The sequence below is a fragment of the Fundulus heteroclitus genome, unplaced genomic scaffold, assembly GCF_011125445.2.
Source record: "Fundulus heteroclitus isolate FHET01 unplaced genomic scaffold, MU-UCD_Fhet_4.1 scaffold_65, whole genome shotgun sequence".
NCBI lineage: Eukaryota > Metazoa > Chordata > Actinopteri > Cyprinodontiformes > Fundulidae > Fundulus > Fundulus heteroclitus.
The window spans coordinates 1,154,421-1,174,478 of record NW_023397088.1 but is presented as its reverse complement, the minus strand read 5'-3'; the positions used below and the strand labels follow the sequence as shown (position 1 = coordinate 1,174,478).

The 20,058-nt window shown below is 42.3% G+C and overlaps 2 protein-coding genes across 2 annotated transcripts in view; both read right to left on the bottom strand.

The window, feature by feature from the left end:
* The window catches only part of LOC105923771, a gene marked incomplete at its 3' end in the record, with an annotated part of 780,934 nt that overhangs the window by 660,028 nt on the left and 100,848 nt on the right, over positions 1-20,058 (bottom strand). The gene's annotated exons all lie outside the window — the stretch shown is intronic.
* Positions 1-20,058, bottom strand: part of LOC118561496 (NLR family CARD domain-containing protein 3-like) — a 115,228-nt gene that overhangs the window by 52,646 nt on the left and 42,524 nt on the right. The window contains exon 3 of the mRNA XM_036133633.1: positions 4,781-6,569. Coding sequence (XP_035989526.1) covers positions 4,781-6,569 — 1,789 coding nt within the window. The remainder of the gene's footprint in view (positions 1-4,780; positions 6,570-20,058) is intronic.

Genomic DNA, 20,058 nt, shown 5'->3' with positions numbered 1-20,058 from the left:
ATACATAAGAACTGATCACAGTGATTATACAATGTTGAAAAACATTTATTCACATTTTTTGGAACTTAAAAACACTGTCCTACATGACAAAATACATCAAACAGATAAAAATTAAGAAATGATTTAAATTTTTCCACACCTGTAGCTTAATCTGCTAATTAAAACACAGCGCCCCTCGTGGACAATATAGGAACTGCAGATTTTCAATTAAACGAAGTACATGTCTTTTTCAATAATTGTTTTAGTATTCTCTTCCTTTTATCTCCTCTTTCTTTCACCTTTTGTTTTTTTCTTCTTCTTGTTCTTCCTTTCCTCTCCTACTTTCCCATTGTATTGTCCATACCATTTGATACATTCATAAATCAAGCGGCGCACTATGGCAAAAGCAGTACTGCTCCACTTGTGAAAGTCAAATCTGATGAGCTCTTTTTGGCATTAAGACAACAATTATTAATGCCACATTGCAAGACAGGACACCGGGAAAAGAAAAACATTTTTTTTATAACGATAATGCATTTAGCCACAGGGCCAGACTAAATTGTTCGGCGGGCCGGATCCGGCCCGCGGGCCGTATGTTTGACACCCCAGGAGTAGACTGATAAACATTGATTGAGTTGACTCTTTATATGATAAATATCTGCTCTTCACATCAATGTCATGTGTTTTAAATCACACAGTGAATCTCCTTAGCCTTTGTAAGACTTCAGGCAATGGTTTGGCACATACAGTAGTTTGAATGTTGATCAGCAATGGTTATGGTGCCAGTTGATATCATGGTTTAGGTTATGATTTAGACAGGGTCACAGTCTTGTTTCATGTAACAGTCTTGGTTCAATTTTTGTTCCCGCTTTATTTCTGGTTGAGTTAAAAGCTAAATTTAACCAGACTGATCTAGACAACAAAATGCAGAAGGCGAGGTTAACGCATCTCAGGATATTTGTTTACAAAGAATGACAGAGCAGGTCCTGGACGCCTCCCTGGAGAGGTGTTCTGGGCACGTCCCACCGGGAGGAGACCCAGGGGAAGACCCACGACACGCTGGAGGGACTATGTCTCCCGGCTGGCCTGGGAACGCCTTGGGATTCCTCCCAAGTGGCTGGGGAGAGGGACGTCTGGGCCTCCCTACTGAAGCTGCTACCCCCGCGACCCGACCCCGGATAAGCGGAAGAAGACGGACGGACGGACGGACGGACGGACGGACAGAGCAGGTTTAAGAAGCAGGCCTCCTGTCATTGTGTTGGCAAAGCTCTGTGTTTCTTCATGTTAAGCTCTGACTACTGTGTGCTGCAGGAAATATATCAGAATAAGAATCAGAATCAAGTTTATTGCCAAGTAGGTTTGCAATTACAAGGAATTTTAATTCGTGTTGATGGTGCAGACAAAATAAAATAGAATAGATATATATACAGAAGCTATATATACACAGTAGACTGTGCGTTAACTTAACGCAGAAGCTTGTAAGTCCTGAACGGGGGAGAGAGGCAGTGTCCAGCGTCACGGGCGGCTCTTGGCCTCGTTGATAAAGCCCGTAGCAGATGGGAAGAAACTGTTCTTGTGGCATGAGGTTTTGTTCCTAATGGACCGCAGCTTCCTGCCAGAGGGAAGTGGCAGGAAGCCATAATTCGGTCAGGCCCTCAATTGTTACATCACTCCCCCCCCAGAACTGGCCCACCGACACAGGAGTATGAAGTGAGACGTGCTAAGAACAGTGAACCCCAGAAAGGCGGCCAGTCCCAAAGCAGTACATGGCAAGGTACTTTGAGAGTGTGCTGAACAACTGACTCATATTTTGACAAGAATCGTCAACCAGTCCCTATTAATGGCCACCATCCCACCTGCCTCAGAACCTCCACCATCATCCCCATCCCCAGAAAAAAATAGTGGACAACTCAAAGAACTACAGGCCTATTGTACTTACGCCTGTAATGATGAATTGCTTTGAGAGACTGGTCTCTTAGCACATCAGGACATGTCTGCCTCCCACTCTGGACCCTCACCAGTTTGGCAAACCGATCAACCGATGATGCAATCTGGACCTAGGGAGCTACATGAGAATGCTCTTACTGGAATTCAGCTCATCATTTTATCACATCATACCAAAGATCCTGGTCCAGAAACTGTCTCACCTAGGTCTTTCCACTCCCATGTACCTGTATCAAAGCCTTCCTTACAAATAACCCCCACGTGTTCAGCACCATCATAAAAAGTACAGGCTTTTCACAAGGTTGTGTTTTGAGTCCCCTCCTCTTCACGCTCTACACATCCAGGTGGTCTCTAAGCAATCTATCAAACACCATCATAAGGTTTGTGGATGACACCACTGTGGTTGGACTGTTCGCAGGGGAGATGAATCTGCCTACAGAGATGAGGACAACAGACTGACTGGGAGATGTTCACTAAACAACCTTTGACTGAACACCACAAAAACAAAAAAAATCATTCTGGACTTCAGGAAGGATAGAACAGACACAGCCCCACTCTACATCCACAGGGACAGTGTGGATAGGGTCTACTCCATGAGATTCTTGGCCGTGAAAATATTTAATGAGCTCAGCAGCATCACCGAGACTGGGAGTGCTCAGGAGAAACAACCTGGAGGGAAGGCTGCTGGTAACCTTCTACAGAGCCATCATAGAGAGCATTCTGGTATTACAGAATGCATCACAGCGAGGTACACAGCTGCTCAGTAGCAGAAAAGAGAGTGGTCCAAAGGGTCATCATTGCAGCCCAGAAGATCGTTGGCTGCTCTCTCTGCCCAGTCTGGAGGACATTGTTAATTCTCGGTACCTCAGCAGAGCTGGGAACATGACCATCCCACCCCAGTAACCCCAGTTTGACCTGTTACCATCAGTACCTATTACGGTACAGGTCAAACAAAACCAGGACAAATAGAGTCAGGGATAGCTTCTTTCTGAGAGCTATCACTGTAGCCAATAATTACAAAACAATATGTACCTGACCCCTGAATCATTCATATACCAATCATATTGATGATGTGTAATAAATGAAGCCATTTCTGTGAAATTCACCAAATACACTGAGTGAAATTAACTGCTTCATATAATCCTGACTGCACCTTTACTGACTCACACTGCTACTATGTATATATTCTGTAAATATTATTGTTTTGTTTTTTGTCATTTATTTTATGCAAGTTTTGCTTTTTATGCTCGTTTGTAGTTGCACCAAAGGGGAATTTTCGTGGTATCCTGTAGAACGACAATAAAGGCTATTCTATTTTATTTGATTTATAGGTCATTAAACAAAGGAAAACATAACATTTTCTGAGCCTCATCTCAGCATTTTTCAAAATAAACACCCTAAAACTACATAAAACCCTTGTGAAAACATAGGAAAAGCCTTGGACAACATCTTCACTATAACTGCAGAAAACATGGACTGAATCAGCTGAACAATATTAGTTTCCCAAATGTTTCATTAGGTAGCATGCCAGGCAGATGTGATTTTGGCACATGTAAGCCAAATGTGCCAAAACTGTGCCAATTGTGTCAGTTTTTTTTTTACCTGGGAACCTTTTAACAGATAAAATAGGAGCGAATAGGGGCTTCCTCTAACCCCATTAGACGCTGAGGTTTCTGAGTGGGGTGCATGGGGTTGGGCACCCCCCTTTTGCCCTACCAGTTTAACACGCACTTAAGAACAACCAGTGTTGAGCATGTTACTTTGAAAAAGTAATTAGTTGTAGTTACTAGTTACTTCTCCCAAAAAGTAACTAAGTTACTAACTGAGTTACACCACTATAAAAGTAACTAGTTACCAGTAAAAGTAACTATTGCGTTACTATTTCGTTTCTATCCCATCATGAAGCGTTTCGACACATTGTCAAACTGTATTGCTACTGTGCCGATACTGTGTCACTGAATACTGACACCTGCTGGACCTTAAAAATCCCTACAGGCAACTTAGTTGACAGAGTTAACTGACACTGATTTGATGACCTAGTATACACGATATTTACAATTTTATCATTGTATGTTGCATTGTATTATTTTATATTTACATTTGAATTTAAAATATATTTAGATTTCTATTGTAGGGCTTCTTCTGCACATGACGAGGCCTTTGGTATTAAGATGTACTCCATGTTTAATCAACATGTGTTATGATGTGGGCTTTTTGTTTATGTTTTTTTTTTTTGCACTTTGGACTGTTTCCCTGGCAACCTGTCCAGGGTGTACCCTGCATCTCACCCAGTGAACGGCGGAGATAGGCACCAGCAACCCCACAACCACATGAGGGATTAAGCAGGTCAGAAGATGGATGGATGGACTGTTTCCCCCATTCCCTGCTCTACCCTACTCAGCCTCTACTCAGTTCAGCCTAATTAGTATTAGTATTCACCTGTTTATCTGCCTACAAAATACTATTCTGCTATACCCACTCAAAGTGAAATTATCTCATTTGCTCTGCCTATATGTTGCTCCAAGTGCTCATGTGCTGAACTTGTCAGATCTCGTGTTCTTCTATGCAACCTGCCCTCACTGATGGCGATTCAGGTGATTTTTTTTTCACTCTGTGTGATTCTATTGCACACTTTGCCCACTCTGGTGAGCCATCAGCCTACTGACTACACTGAAGAATCGGACTGCTTTCTGGTGAAAATTCCTGTCTAGCCCTTTGGACGATACTTATAGTTTCCCTGCTTATCATCAAATCATTGCTCCCAGCTGTCTCCTGTTGCTGCCTGCTTTTGTCTTAATATCCTGGTCAGTTTTCATAAATTGAATCATCTTCATAAACTGAAGACATCTGGACTCACCGGGCTATTTTGCAGTTTCTCACAGCTGGAATCAGTCTCAGTCTTCCTGCCTCTGATGTGTTGTACTTCTTCAGGTCCAACTCATCCAGAACCTCCTCTGACATCTGCAGCATGTAGGCCAGAGCTGAACACTGAAAAATAGACAGCTTCTTCTCTGACCTATTCTTTGATTTTAGAAACTCTTGTATCTCCTGATAAACCAAGAGGTCCTTCATCTCCATCAGACAGTGAAAAATGTTAATGCTTCTGTCAGGAGAGATATAATCAGTGTTCATCTCCTTCAGATTGTTGATGAGCATCTGGGTGATTTCTGGACTGTTTTCTGACTGACCCAGCAAGCCCCCTAGAAGTTTCTGGTTAGACTCCACAGAGAGGCCATGAAGGAAGCGAACAAACAGGTCCAGATGGCCATTTGTACTAAAGAGAGATTTCTCCATGACTTTTTCCATGAAACTCTCCAAAAATGCTTCACTATATTTTTCTTCCAATAAGTTCTCTATGACCTCTCTGTTTCTGTTTGTGAAACAGTGGAATATGTAGACTGCAGCCAGAAACTCCTGAATGCTCAGATGGACAAAGCAGTAGACTGCTTTCTGGAACATCACACTCTCTCTCTTGAAGAGCTCTGTACAAAGTCCTGAGTACACCGAGGCATCTGAGACATCCAGACCACACTGCTCCAGGTCTTCTTGGTAGAATATGATGTTTCCTTTCTCCAGATGTTCAAATGCCAGCCTCCCCAGCTTCAGGAGAACTTCTCTGTCAGCTTCCATCAGCTCCTGTGGACTCCTCTCATGTCCTTCATGGTACTTGTTGTTCTTCCTCCTGGTCTGGACCAGCAGGAAGTGAGAGTACATGTCAGTCATGGTCTTGGGCAGCTCTCCTCTCTGCTCTGTGGTCAACATGTCCTCCAGAACCGTAGCAGTGATCCAGCAGAAGACTGGGATTCCACACATGATGTGGAGGCTCCTGGAGGTCTTAATGTGGGAGATGATTCTGCTGGACAGCTCTTCATCACTGAACCTCCTCCTGAAATACTCCTCCTTCTGGGTGTCGGTGAAGCCTCGTACCTCTGTTACCCTGGCAACACATGAAGGAGGGATCTGATTGGCCGCTGCAGGTCTGGAGGTGATCCAGACGAGAGCCGAGGGAAGCAGGTTCCCCTTGATGAGGTTTGTCAGCAGAACGTCGACTGATGACTTCTGTGTGACGTCAGAAACCAGCCGACTGTGGTTGAAGTCCAGAGAAAGTGTGCTTTCATCCAGGCCGTCAAAGATGAAAAGAAGTTTGTGGGCAGCCAGCTGCTCTGCTGGGAGCTTCTGGAGGGTTGGATGGAAAACATGGAGCAGCGTGAGAAGACTGTGCTGCTCACCTCTGATCAGGTTCAGCTCCCTGAACGACAGCAGAACCACCACACGGACATCTTGGTTCTCCAAGCCCTCGGCCCAGTCCAGAGTGAACTTCTGCACTGAGAAGGTTTTTCCAACACCAGCGACGCCGTTGGTCAGAACCACTCTGATGGCTCCATGTTGGTCAGGTAAGTTTTTAAAGATGTCATGGCACCTGATTGGAGAGCCATAGAAGTTTTGGATCTTGGAAGCTATCTCCAGCTGCTTTACCTCATGTTGGGTATTAACCTCGTCACTCTGTCCCTCTGTGATGTAGAGATCAGTGTAGATTGTGTTGAGGAGGGTTCTACTTCCTGGTTCATCACTTCCTTCAGTCACACATTCACATCTCCTCCTCAGACTGATCTTATGTTCCTCTAGAACCTCCTGCAGACCAACAGCTACTGAAACAAAGAGGTAAAGAGAGCTGGATGAAGAAACATGATTTAGTGTGATTAAGTTGGAACAAAAAATTATGTAACATTAGGAGGTGTTATTAAATTTATTTTAGTTAACAATAGGTGATATAGACAACAAAGAAAGCTTTGGACTCATGGCAGGGGAGTGAAAATTAACATGAACACAATGCCCAATAACTTAACTGCTGCTGTACCGTGCTCTGCTGTGGGAGTGCATATTAACCAGAACACTGGAGTTGCTTAAGTTTTTGTATCAGGAAATATGCTATCTGACCATCTAAGAATCTTCTGGTTCTAAATATTGATCATGTTGTTTAGCATCACACACTGTGCTGGTGAGGATTTTCAGTTATTAAGGTCATGATTAATAGAAAAAAGGAAAAAAATAAATAAGAAATTTCATTTCTATTCTGTAGTTGAAGACGTTTTCCTTCTCATTTTCAAAATGTCTGTACTAGTCAGGAGCCACATATCATTATTGTACCCAATCCTTTTACTGAAGTAGGAAATTTGGCCTGTCAAAACAATCCCCTACAAAAATATGTTATTTTATGTATTCTTTGGAGAATTTACATTGCAGCCATATCAACTACATGAAATAGCTTGCACAGTTATGTTATGGCCGCTTTAAGCAGTATATCTCATTGGATTTATGGATGCATTTATATTTGTCTTTGTTTAATTAAGTGAATATTTTTCGAAGTTTGGTATTTCATATAAAGAATTATTGGTGGCGAGGGAAAAGTATGGACTTCAATATATTGTGTCGAGAATAATGTACTGACACAATTACTCATCAAAAACCAAATATGACTGTCATCAGTTGTTTTGGATTAGTTTCACAAAATGCAGTGGTCCATTAGTTGTGAGTGAACCACAAGTAGGGCAGAGAAGTTCCACCACAAGAAATAAAAATCAGTGGCTTCAACAGAGCTGCACAAGAGGGGCAAGTTCCAGAATGATAGCTGGTTCGCGACCGTTTTTCTTTTTTTGTAGTTGTTTTTGGGAGTCAAAATGGTTAATTTCTGGGTCTGAAAGTACAGTTCAAAGAACAATTTAGACAAATTACTACTCCAGAACTACAGGCCAATCTCAAACCTCCCCTTCATCAGTAAGATTATTGAAAAATCTGTATTTCAACAATTAAACACCTTCTTAACAACGACCAGCTGCTTTGGCATTTTCCAGTCTGGTTTCCGTGCTCACCACAGTACAGAGACCGCCCTTATCAAGGTGTTTAGTGACATCCATATAAATACAGACTGTAGAAGAACCACCGTGCTAGTTCAATTGGATCTCAGTGCAACATTTGATACTGTCGATGACTCCATCCTGTTAGAACGCCTGGAGAACTGGGTTGGCCTCTCTGGTACAGCTCTCCACTTGTTTAAATCTTACTTAATGGACAGGGAATCTTTCGTATCAGTAGGTAACTTTACATAACCTGACTCCGCCAGATGTATTTCGTTCCGCCTAGTTTCACTCACATACATCTGGGACACCGCCATAGGAATTGCCTTTATTGAAGGCTGGGCCTTATCAAAAATCCTTGCATATGATTGGATAAGCCACTTGTCTGTCATCTTTATCGACGTGCTATTTCAACCACTCACACCGAAGCTGACCCGTGACGCTGATGAGAGCGACGCAGGAAAAAAAACAACTTTTTTTATGTGTTTGCGGCTCTATTGGCACGCGTTTTATTGACAGTGAGCTGACAGGAAGACGGGGGAAGACAGGCGGCAAAGCGCCGCGGGTCGGAGTCGATCCCGGGCCGACCGCGTCAAGGACTAAAGGCCTCCTAACATGGTTCGTGCTAACCGCGTCCACCGTGGACGCGCCCCGGAAAACAAAACTTGCCATATGCGGTCGGGAGAAGGGCGAAAACATGGTTTCCACCAACAAAAGCCTTCAGAGCCGGTCTCTGATGTTCTTTTAATGAAACAATATTAGGTAGATTGGACAACACGGAAGAAATAGCAGCATCAATGTTAACGATTGCTTCCTCGACGAGCCGCCATTGCTATCAAAACAGTCTCACGTCATGGTCGCGTCTCCACTACGTCACATCTATGAAACTCCAGCCCTGCGTCCTGATTGGCCAGACCATAAAATTGGTTGGAGAAATCACTTTCAATGGGCGATGTCCCAGATGTATGTGAGTGAAGCTAGGCGGAGTCAGGTTAAACTTTACATCCCAGACAACAAAAATCATATGTGGGGTTCCCCAAGGGTCCATCCTGGGTCCCCTTCTTTTCAACATCTACATGCTCCCTCTTGCTCAGATAATAAAAAACAACAACATCAGCTACCATAACTACGCAGATGACGCAGGTGACTATGAACCAGTTCAGGCACTGAGTAAATGCCTAGAAGAAATCAATACGTGGATGTGCCAAAATTTTCTTCAGTTGAATAAAAACAAAATAGAAGTAATAATATTTGGACCAATAGAGGAGAGATCAAAAGTTAGCACACAGCTTCAGTCGCTTTAGCTAAAAACCACTAATCAGGCCCGAAATCTGGGTGTAGTGATGGACTCAGACCTGAACCTCCAAAAGCATCTAAAGACAGTTACAAGGTTGGCTTTCTATCACCTGAATAACATTTCTAGGATTAAAGGACTGATGTCTCAGCAGGATCTGGAAAAACTAATCCATGCGTTTATTTTTAGTCAAATTGATTACGGTGTTTTTACAGTTCTGCCTAAAAAGTGGATCAGACAGCTGCAGCTGATCCAGAACGCTGCTGTCCGCGTCCTCACTAAGACTAAGAAAGTAGAGCACATCACCCCAGTTCTAAAGTCCTTACACTGGAAGGACTTTAGAATGATAGCTTCCTGTTTGTAGTAAGGCGTATTGTGTCACTTCCTGTTGTTGCTGTGTGAACGACGGATTTTTGCTCCAGGCTCTCTCGCTTTTTATGTTTAAACCTCTTTGCTGTAACATCTGTTTCCAAACATAAGCACTTTTAAAACATTTTCTGTGGCTGCTCATCACGTTTGGGAACTCCTCGTGTTTCACACGGTTTGTTATTTGGCGTGATAACAGGGCGCTAGCCTAGCTTTAGCCTAGCGTTAGCCAAGCCTTAGCCGCATAATGGCTTCTCCGTCTCTGGCTAAGTCTCCTATCTGCTGCTTTCTGTGTCAGATGTTCAGTTATTCCTCTGCCTCCTTTAGTGATAATGGTAGATGTAATAAATATAGTGTTTTTGTAGCTTTGGAGGCGAGGGTGTCAGAATTGGAGACCCGGCTCCGTGCTGTTGAATAACCAGCTGATAGCTGGTTTGCTAGCGCGGAGCCACATAGAGCAGGGGTCGGCAACCTTTACCACTCAAAGAGCCAATTGGACCCGTTTCACACAGTAAAGAAAACACTGGGAGCCATAAAACCCTTTGGAAATTTTAAATTAAATCACACTGCATATAACAAATTTTTTGCGACAAAATGGACCGGGAGCAGAACCAACGCATCTTTGCCTCTTTATTTTTGATTTTTTTTTTTTGTAAAAGTACAAAACTTCTATTGTTTTATGGAAATCATCAACTCTGCTAATGTCAGAGTTTTTATTTTGAATAAAGCTTGGTGCGAGTAAACGCACGTCATGGTTGGATTATTTGATTTTCATCCCATATAAATGGTACTTTCGGAATATTTTTCTTTTAATCTGAACACATTTTAATCACATCCGGGAAAGTTACGCACTTAAAGGAGGTCCTGTCATTAACCAGCTAACAAGCTAACAGCTGCATTAGACGAGCTATCAGACGTTCAGGCGGAGTCCTGCGCAGCTGAAGCTCTGACTTCAGCTGCGCAGGACTCCGCTCACAGCCTCGAGCCAAGGGCTGTTCGCTTTTCCTCACTTTGAAAATTAACAAACGTCAGATATAGAAACGACTCTTACCCTGCTGTTTAGCTCTCTTCACCCTCATCAATGACTCCATGTTATTTTAGGTCTCTGTCACCGTGGTCCCCTTGTCATTTGTAGAATTTACTGCAAAAAAACAGCATCTGAAAATGCCGCCTTCCTGCTTATTTCGCTCTGCAGCCACTCGCAAGCATTATTTCTTCTTCTTGAGTTTATTGGCAATTGGCAAACATCTTTTCAGTGCGCATTACTGCCACCAACTGGTGAAGAGTGTTCGTCAGCCAGCATTGACGAGACTGCCTGCATGAGGACACAGCTCTGTGACATAATTGTTTTCAACAGATGAGCCGCATCAGAGGCATCAAAGAGCTGCATGCGGCTCCTGGCCCGCGGTTTGCTGACCCCTGGCATAGAGTAACTTCACGTAGCGAACCTAAAGCAGTAGCACCTGAACAGCCTGGTAACCAGGCTGGCTGGGTGAGGGTTCGTAGGAAGCATAGCTCTAGATTACAGACCCCAGATCACCACCAACCCGTCTGCGTTTCTAATAAATTTTCCCCTCTCAGCGACAGTCTCACTGAGGAGCCGACCTTAATTATTGGCAGCTCGATAGTGAGAAATGTGGCACTAAAGAAACGAGGGACCATAGTTAAATGCCTACCAGGGGCCAGAACGGGCGACATAGAATCCTTCCTAAAACTACTGGCTAAGGATAAGCGTAAATACCGCAAAATTGTTATTCACGCTGGCGGTAATAACACCCGGTCACGCCAATCAGAGGTCACCAAAGTTGGTGTTGCTTCGGTGTGTGAGTTTGCTAAAACTATGTCGGACTCTGTAATTTTCTCTGGTCCCCTGCCTGATCTGACCAGTGATGACATGTTTAGCCGCATGTCGTCATTCAACCGCTGGTTGTCTAGGTGGTGTCCAGAAAACGACGTGGGCTATATTGATAACTGGCGAACTTTCTGGGGAAAACCTGGTCTGATCAGGAGAGATGGCATTCATGCCACTTTGGATGGTGCAGCTCTTCTTTCTAGGAATCTGGCCGGATTTATTAGTTCTCCTAAATGCTGACAACTCAGGGTCCAGACCAGGAAGCAGAGCCGTAGTTCAACACACCTCTCTGCAGCTTCTGTACTGTTACCCACCCATTATCCTATTGAGACGGTGTCTTTCCCACAGCCAAAACTTAACAGATCAAAAACTGATCTAAAAGGAACAAATCATAAAAATCTAATACAAATCCATACGGATCACTTTCAACCAAAAAATAAAATAATTAAATGTGGTCTATTAAATATAAGGTCTCTCCCTCCAAAGACTTTGATAGTTAATTAATTGATTTCTGATAATCAGATTGATTTGTTTTGTCTCACAGAAACATGGCTACAAGAGGACTACGTTAGTATAAATGAGTCAACTCCCTCCAGTTATTCAAATTTCCACATTCCCAGATCTGTGGGGAGAGGAGGAGGAGTGGCAACTATCTTTCAGTCTGATTTATTAATTATTCCCAGGCCAACTAATAATTACAGTTCTTTTGAACATTTAACCCTCAGTTTCCCTCATCCAAACTGCAAAGCAATAAAACCTCTTCTGTTTGTTGTTTTGTATTGTCCACCAGGCCCTTACACTCAGTTTTTGGATCAGTTGTCAGATTTCTTATCTGATTTGGTGTTAAATACTGATAAGGTTATTATAGTGGGTGATTTTAACATCCATGTTGACACTTGTTATGCCATGATAGTGATCTCAGATTGAATCCTGAACAGTGGATGATTCAACAAAGAAAGTCCACTCCTGGTGCAAAGGATAAGGGGGGGCAGGAGAAGCCCTCTCTCCCCCTCTCTCGCTCGTCCCTTCTTCTCGGCAGGAGGTCAGCTGTGACCACCTCATTACAGATAAAAGCCACAGCACACCTCTGCTCACTCTCGTCTCCTGACTCCAAGCTGCTGAGACACACACCTCCAAACCCTCTGAGGACCAGCACTCAAGGAGAGGGGGGAGCCATGTGACTGAAGACCTCCGGGAACCATCGATGGGGCCTGGAAGAGGCCGCGAGCTGAGTGAGAATGAGCCTTTCTGAAACTCAGTTCCTCCCTGGCATAGGGAGAAACTGCCAGCCGATTCAAAGATAATTCTCTCACTTCTGCTTAAAACAGATGCCGAAGTGAAGGAATCCGTCTATGCCAGCTTTGTTCTGCTTTCTCAGCGCACCACAGACGGAGCTGGTTCCAGGCAACGCAGAGCTGAAAAGCCGGCACAAAAGCCACCTCCCCATGCCAAGGAAAAATCTGCTTAAATCGTGACTGCAACCGGGGTCAGAGTCTACCTGGAGGACCAGGCCTCCAACCCAGACCACGGCCAAAAGCCAAGCGCTGGCTAGCGCTAGCTAACAACTTCCCTCCTTCAACGCTCCTCCCGTGAATGGCCAAAACTGGACCGAACTGAAACGAAACAAAGGACAGAGGTTTGGGCAGCGGTCTGAGGGTGAAGTTAAAAAGGTTTATTGGGAAATGTCTTGTAAACCGTGTAAACCTGGCGTTTTGAACAAAAGGCTAGCAATATAGCATTGCTAGCATTTGGTACCATGTCACTGTTGAGTGTGTTTTAAAGTTTTACCAGAAGGGTTACCTCCACAAGGGGTTCATACATTGATGGGACATTAATGTTTATGTTATCCAGCCATTCAATACGACTAAAATAAAAGCAAAAGCTTTCATTTGTTAATGCCGAGGGTCCGCTAGCCAACAGGATATTAGCCTTGCTAACATCCGGTTTCGGACCTTCCAAAACGAGTTTGTTTTTAAGCATAAAGCGTAACTGTTCTACTCCGCCTTCCTCCGATGATGTTATGAGCCTTATTCCCGCATCAATATGGTATATTAATGCCGGTTTTCAAGACAATTTTGATAACTATAGATTTTAACCAGGTTAGCGACGATTGCTATAGCGACCCCTAGCGACCGGAGGTAGAATTGCATAAACAAAGGCAAGCGATTCTGATTTAAATGATTTTACAGGACAAAATGGTCCTCAGAATATTATTTCAACAAATAATGTTTTGTTTGACTTGGGCTTTGCATTGTGAATGAATTGAAATACATGGCAAATGTTTTAAATCCATTCCATGTTTTTGTTAATCAGATCTGCAGTGAACCAGGATTCACTGAAGTATTCTGATTATGACCAACCATTTTTGTTTTGTCTTTTGTTTGTTTTTGCATGTAAATAGTTCCTTAGCTTAGCTTCTTTTTATCTTAATTTTTGCTTATGTGATAACCTTAGTGTAGCCTTTAAAACTATCCTAGTTTCAATTGGTTTTGCTTAAAATGTGCATAAACCGACGCACTCTCGGCTCCATACTTTAGACCTTGTTCTAACATATGGCATTGATTGTGAAGAAATAACAGTATTCTCTCACAACCCTGTCCTGTCTGATAATTTTTTAATAACATTTGAGTTTAATCTAACTGAGTTCTCCACCCCCAAAAGAGGGTTCCATGATAGTAGATCTTTATCGGATAATGCTGTATCAAAACTTAAAGAGTCTGTCCCCTTTTTAATATCCTCAGTATTGCAGAAATGCCCTGTTGAGTAAAAAAAAATTTAAAGTAAGTTAAACTAATGAACACGTATGGTGAAGTTAAGCCATAAGCCTATAATAGAACAGTACGACTTGACAAAGAATATTGTTCTCTTTCACAACACCTTCAACTTTATGATGACGATGATAATGGGTTTATGAATGTCAACCCTCTAGGATGCTTCTGGGCAAATATGTATATGATTTTGTTGATGTCTAAATGAATGTCCTTGTGGACATACATAAGTAGCAAAGCCACAAACCTTTCCTGTCCCATTGTTGACCTCAGCAAAGTTTTCACTGCTTTAAGGCCCGAGTTACGTTCCACAGAAACACCCGTGACAGGTAGAACTGACAGAAGGTGACGAATCATAGAAATGTTTGGGTAGTACTTCATATTTGTTATCCTTAGAATTTCAGGGAGAGAGCTGGGTTTTTCCACTGATGACCACTTTGTACTAAACAGGAAAAACAAGAGTATATAAGAGTATATATATATATATAGGGTATTATTAACAGTTGGAGATACTTTATTAGGGAGCAGGGATTTAAAATGAATGCAGAGGTTGCAGGCTTTCTGCTGAACAGGTATGTTAATTTAATATAACAATGCAGTTTTTCTTGACTTTATACTAGAAACAGGGAAGTGTAGAACCAGTGGCGGTTCTAGACCAAATTTACCAGGGGGGCAACCCATCATAGCAAGTTGCTTTACATGATTAAAATACAGGGAAGAAAACAGAATAAAAGCAAGTAGGGAAAAAATGTAGAAAAAAATAGAACATGGAAAAATAGAAACTAAAAGCAAACATTCAATTTCAATTTCAATTTCAATTTTATTTATATAGCGCCAAATCATGAAACATGTCATCTCAAGGCACTTTACAAAGTCAAGTTCAATCATATTATACAGATTTGGTCAGATTATACAGATTGGTCAAAAATGTCCTATATAAGGAAACCAGTTGATTGCATCAAAGTCACGACAAGCAGCATTCACTCCTGGGGAAGCGTAGAGCTACAGGGAGAGTCGTCTGCATTGTCCATGGCTTTGCTGCAATCCCTCATACTGAGCAAGCATGAAGCGACAGTGGGAAGAAAAACCACCCATTAACGGGAAGGAAAAACCTCCGGCAGAACCGGGCTCAGTATGAACGGTCATCTGCCTCGACCGACTGGGGGTTACAGAAGACAGAACAGAGACACAACAAGACAGACAAACAAGCACAGAAGCACACATTGATCTAGTAATCTGTTCTACATTAGATGGTAGTAGCGGGTGAGCCGTCTTCTCTGGATGATGTCACAGTTAACAGAACGCCAGACCAGAAATTAAAAACAGTTGCACTACAAAGTTTAACTAACGATGTTTCAGTAAAACAATTTAACAAGAACAGTCGAAAGCAATCCTAAACAAATGTGTTTTTAATATTGATTTAAAGGAACTCAGACTTTCAGCACTTTTACAGTTTTCTGGAAGTTTGTTCTAGATAAGTGGAGCATAGGAGCACGGTAGTCGTTAAAACAGGTGGTTTCTTTGGCACTGGGATGACTGAGGTAGACTTAAAGCATGCTTGCACTGTGGCATGTTCCAGCGAGGTGTTAAAAATGTCCGTGAGGAAACCAGCCAGCTGACCTGCACAGTCCTTTAGCACCCGCCAAGGTATGTTGTCGGGGCCTGGGGCCTTCCGCGGGTTGACTTTCCTTAGAGTCTTCCACACGTCGGCTCTGTCAAGGCAGAGTACCTCCGCTTCCTGATGGGGAACAGCCTTCACTGTATCTTATATTCTTTCATATTATGTTATCCTTTCTGGTTTGATTGAAAGTATGTTAGTGTCATAGATTTTACTATTAAAATGTGAGTATATTTAATTGATTTCACTTTAATAATTCTTCCCAATAAGGCAGCTGAGAGCAGTTTCCACATATAAGAAAAAGGTGTCAACGTACCACGAAATTGGTGGTGTGGAGAGCTTGTCCATATTGCATGTTTTTCACAAATTAATTGAGAATCTGGACATTACATGTATTAAGAAAAACATATAACATAAAAGCTCTGTAATTGTATGATTAGATTGATTGTTTTCTCTTTGCTCAAGCACTTATGTACCAAATTAATAAAATAATGTAAGAATGACTGTTTTTAATAAAGTAGATGTGTTTGAATGTGTTTAGTGAAGGCTGAGGAGTTGAAGTTAAAGTGTGTTAGACGCTGTCGTTGACACAGATGACTTAGGACAAACTATGTTTGTTAGGTCTGAGTGTGATTATAAACGAGCTATGTCAATTAAAGACAAAGCTTTCCTAATGACGATGGACAAGGAAGTCTACCAAAAAGAAGAGAACAGCTGGGTCGCACCTTTACCCTTTTTGTTCTGAGCGGAAAATTCCCGAATAATAGAGAACAAGCTCTAAAACTTCTCTCCTTACTGAAAGAGACATTGATAAAGAAACCAGAGAGGAAGGCTCACTATGTCCAGTTCATGCAAAAAATGTTGGACAACAGCTAAACAGAACTAGCCCCACCCATCATAGAAGATAAAGAAGTATGGTATCTGCCCACATTCAACGTATACCACCCTCAGAAGCCAGAATAAATCCAGCCCCCCCCCCCCCCCCCCCCCCCGTGTCCTGTCTAGCAATTTGGCTATAAGAATTGATGTCTTATCGCCAAATGAAGCTTGACAGCTTTTGCTTTCACAAGTGGAGCAGTCGGCTATTGACCTAGTGCTCCGCTTGATTCATGCTTGCAAGTAGCTTTATTGTAATTTATGTAATATGTAATCAACTTATGTGGACAATGGGAAAGTGAAATAGTAAAGGTAATCCGGGCTGTGTTTGACTCAAGTGCAGAGTGTGACAGGGTTTCCCCGTAACCAAGTGCTTCAATTCTATTTTAATCACGGTCTCACATCTGTTGCCACGCCACAAGATGCAATCGACCTACTTAAAAGAACTCAAAACATGTTGGCGGAGTCAAACCTATGCCTTCAGAAGACAGTGTCAAACTGCAGTCAACTTATGGAAGACTTCCCTTCCGAGATCATGCAAAGGACTTGAAACATTTAGATCTAGGAGTAGAACCTCTCCCAGTTCAGAGAACAGTAGGACTCTGCTGGAACCTACAACCTGATAGCTTCACTTAACGTTTATCAGCTGAGACCAAACCATTCACGCGTAGGGGACTACTGTCAGTGGTAAATAGCCTCTATGACCCCTTGGGCCTGGTTGCCCCCATCATAATGTAGGGCAAAGCAGTACTGGGGGAGCTGTCATCTGAAGTTAGGGACTGGGATGAATCGCTAACCCCCCAAAAAAATTAAATGTGCAAGCCCTTGAAAATCTCCAATTACCAAGGTGCTACAGCTAAGATACTTTAAACACAGCTGAGGTAAAAGAGTTTTGCAATTTTTCTGATCCCTCTACCGGGCTATAGGGGCAGTAGCTTATCTGTGAACAGCTAGTGACTAAGGACAGTGCCATGTCGGCTTTGTAAGGGGAACGTCTAAACTTGCACACTGTCCCGCACATATAGCACCGCGCCTACAACTTTGTGGTGGTGTGCTTGGAGGGGAAATTATTTAGCTCATTACAGAAGAGCTAGACCTCAAAGTAGACTGTGTGAAGTTTTACACAGACAGCAACATTGTGTTAGGATAGACAACACTTTTCAAACGATTCTACATATATGCTGCCAACAGGGTTACACATATTAGAGCATCCATGCAACCAAGCCAATGGCATTACGTACCAACCGAGTAGAACCCAGATGACTAAGCCACTAGGTTTATCCCAGCAGCTTACCTGCACAATTCCTCCTGGTTCTCAGGTCCACCATTTTTGTATCATGACACAGACACAGAACCACCAAACACTGGTCCTTTCACCCTCATTGAACACGAGTAAGACAAATAGATACATCCAGAAGTGAATGTCCTAAAAAGTATAATTTTAGAGTCACATCTAGGCCCTCAGCCTTTTGAGAGGTTTTCCAATTGGACCACACTGTGCAGAGTATTAGCCAGACTCATTTATATAGTCTCATCTTTTAAAGAAAAGACAAGTGGATGGAACAGTTTCAGGGAGACTCCAAGCATCCAAGAACTCACACGAGCCAAAATTGTATCATACAAGCTGTTCAGCAAGATGCCTATGAAGAGACAATCAGAAACCTTAAAGAAGCTAAACAGACAAATGTGAAACTTGACACACTCAGAAAGCTCAACCCTTTAATTGACAAAGATAACATCCTACGAGTTGGGGAATGTCTCTCCTCAGCTGATCTCACTGAGAACAAAATGCACCCTCTTATCTCTCTAGTCATATTGCCACACTGCTACTAAAACACTTTCACAAACAAGTGTCTCATGAGTGTAGACAAATAACTGAGGCAAAATTGAGAGGCAAAATGCAGGTTCAGAAAATGGAAGATTTGACTGCTGACCGACTTATTTCTGAACCACCTTGTACCTCTCCTCCGTCTAGATGTGTTTGGACTATGGACAATTGTGACTCGTTGAACAAGAGGTGGTGGCTCTTAAAGTAAACGTTGGGCCGTGTTGTTAATGTGCATGTCAACCAGAGCTGTGCACATTAAACTGACAGAGACTATGTCTATCGACAGTTTTGTGAATGCACTGGTTCTTCGCCATTCATGGCCCAGCCACAATTCTACGCTCAGATAGTGGTACAGGAGCATGTGAAGAGCTGAACCTTGAGAAAGAAAACTCAACTGTAGGGAAGTACCTGCAAGAAAGAGGTTGCAGTTGGATTTTCAACACACCCCATGCGTTGCATATGGGAGGTTGCGCATTCTGGACGCAATGCTGTCACAAAATTAATCAACACGTCTCACTCGTGAAGTCTTAAGCACCTTTATGTTGATGGTAATTATTGATAGAAGCCCTTGGTTCCCAAATCCACAGACACTGATTGTCCTGTAGTACTCACCCCAGCAATGCTAATAACAGAAGGTGAGTACTGTGTCTGCTTCATCTGGGAACTTCTCCAGAGGACAGTTATTTGGAAAACAGCGAAAGCATGTTCAGCACCTTGCTGATAATTTTTTGGAAAAGATGGAAAGGAGAACATTGGGTTGTGTTAGATTTAATTTTGTGCAACAAGGGTATTAATTATATGGGGGTTCATTTTGTTTAAAATTTGCATATGTTTTAATTCTGTAGTGTTTTATAGTATTTATAGTTATTAAATATTGCCCTAAACATTTTTTGTTTGGCATTTTGTTGCCTCTATTATGGAACTGTGGTTACCCATGTGTGTTGGACATTGTTACACGATGTATAATATACTGACGTTTCTCTAAAATACTTAGTGGGAGGTGTGGGAGTTGAGGGTGCCATGCCATAAATTTGCCTAGGGTACCAGAACTTGTGTTCCACCTCTAAATGTCTGAATTCCACTTACCTCACTGGCAACATTTGAACATTTTTACAGCTGTTTTTTTTAACAAAATCCCTCTGACAGCAATGTGTTTATAATGTAAAACCTTTTTGGGATAAATTGTGATCTCTGATTGGCCAGTTACTGAGCATCCAAGATTGATTGATAGGCAGCGTCACTTCAATTGCATCTAATTGGAGTGAATAGGGTTGAGTAGACCGCATGTGGCTCTGCACAACGGAACTTCTGGTACATAATCTCATGAGAGACATAAGGATATAATGTTCTGTCACTTTTTAATCCGATTTTGATGGATTAAAAAGGGGCGGGGCGATTAAAAAGGGGTGGGGGTTATTTTTTTATTGACCTTTAGGTGACCCCTCTCACATGATCGTCACGTGGCCCTGCTCGTGACCCTCATGTGACACCCCCCCCCCCGACCCGCACTTTAATCATTATTATATTAATTAATTATTCTTTTTTTAATTGTATTATTATTATTTTCATTTATATTCTTATCATTAATAATATTATTACTACTATCATTGATATTATTGTAATTATTTGATCCTGTTATGCATACCCAACCTTTTTTAGTAGTATTATTGTAATCATT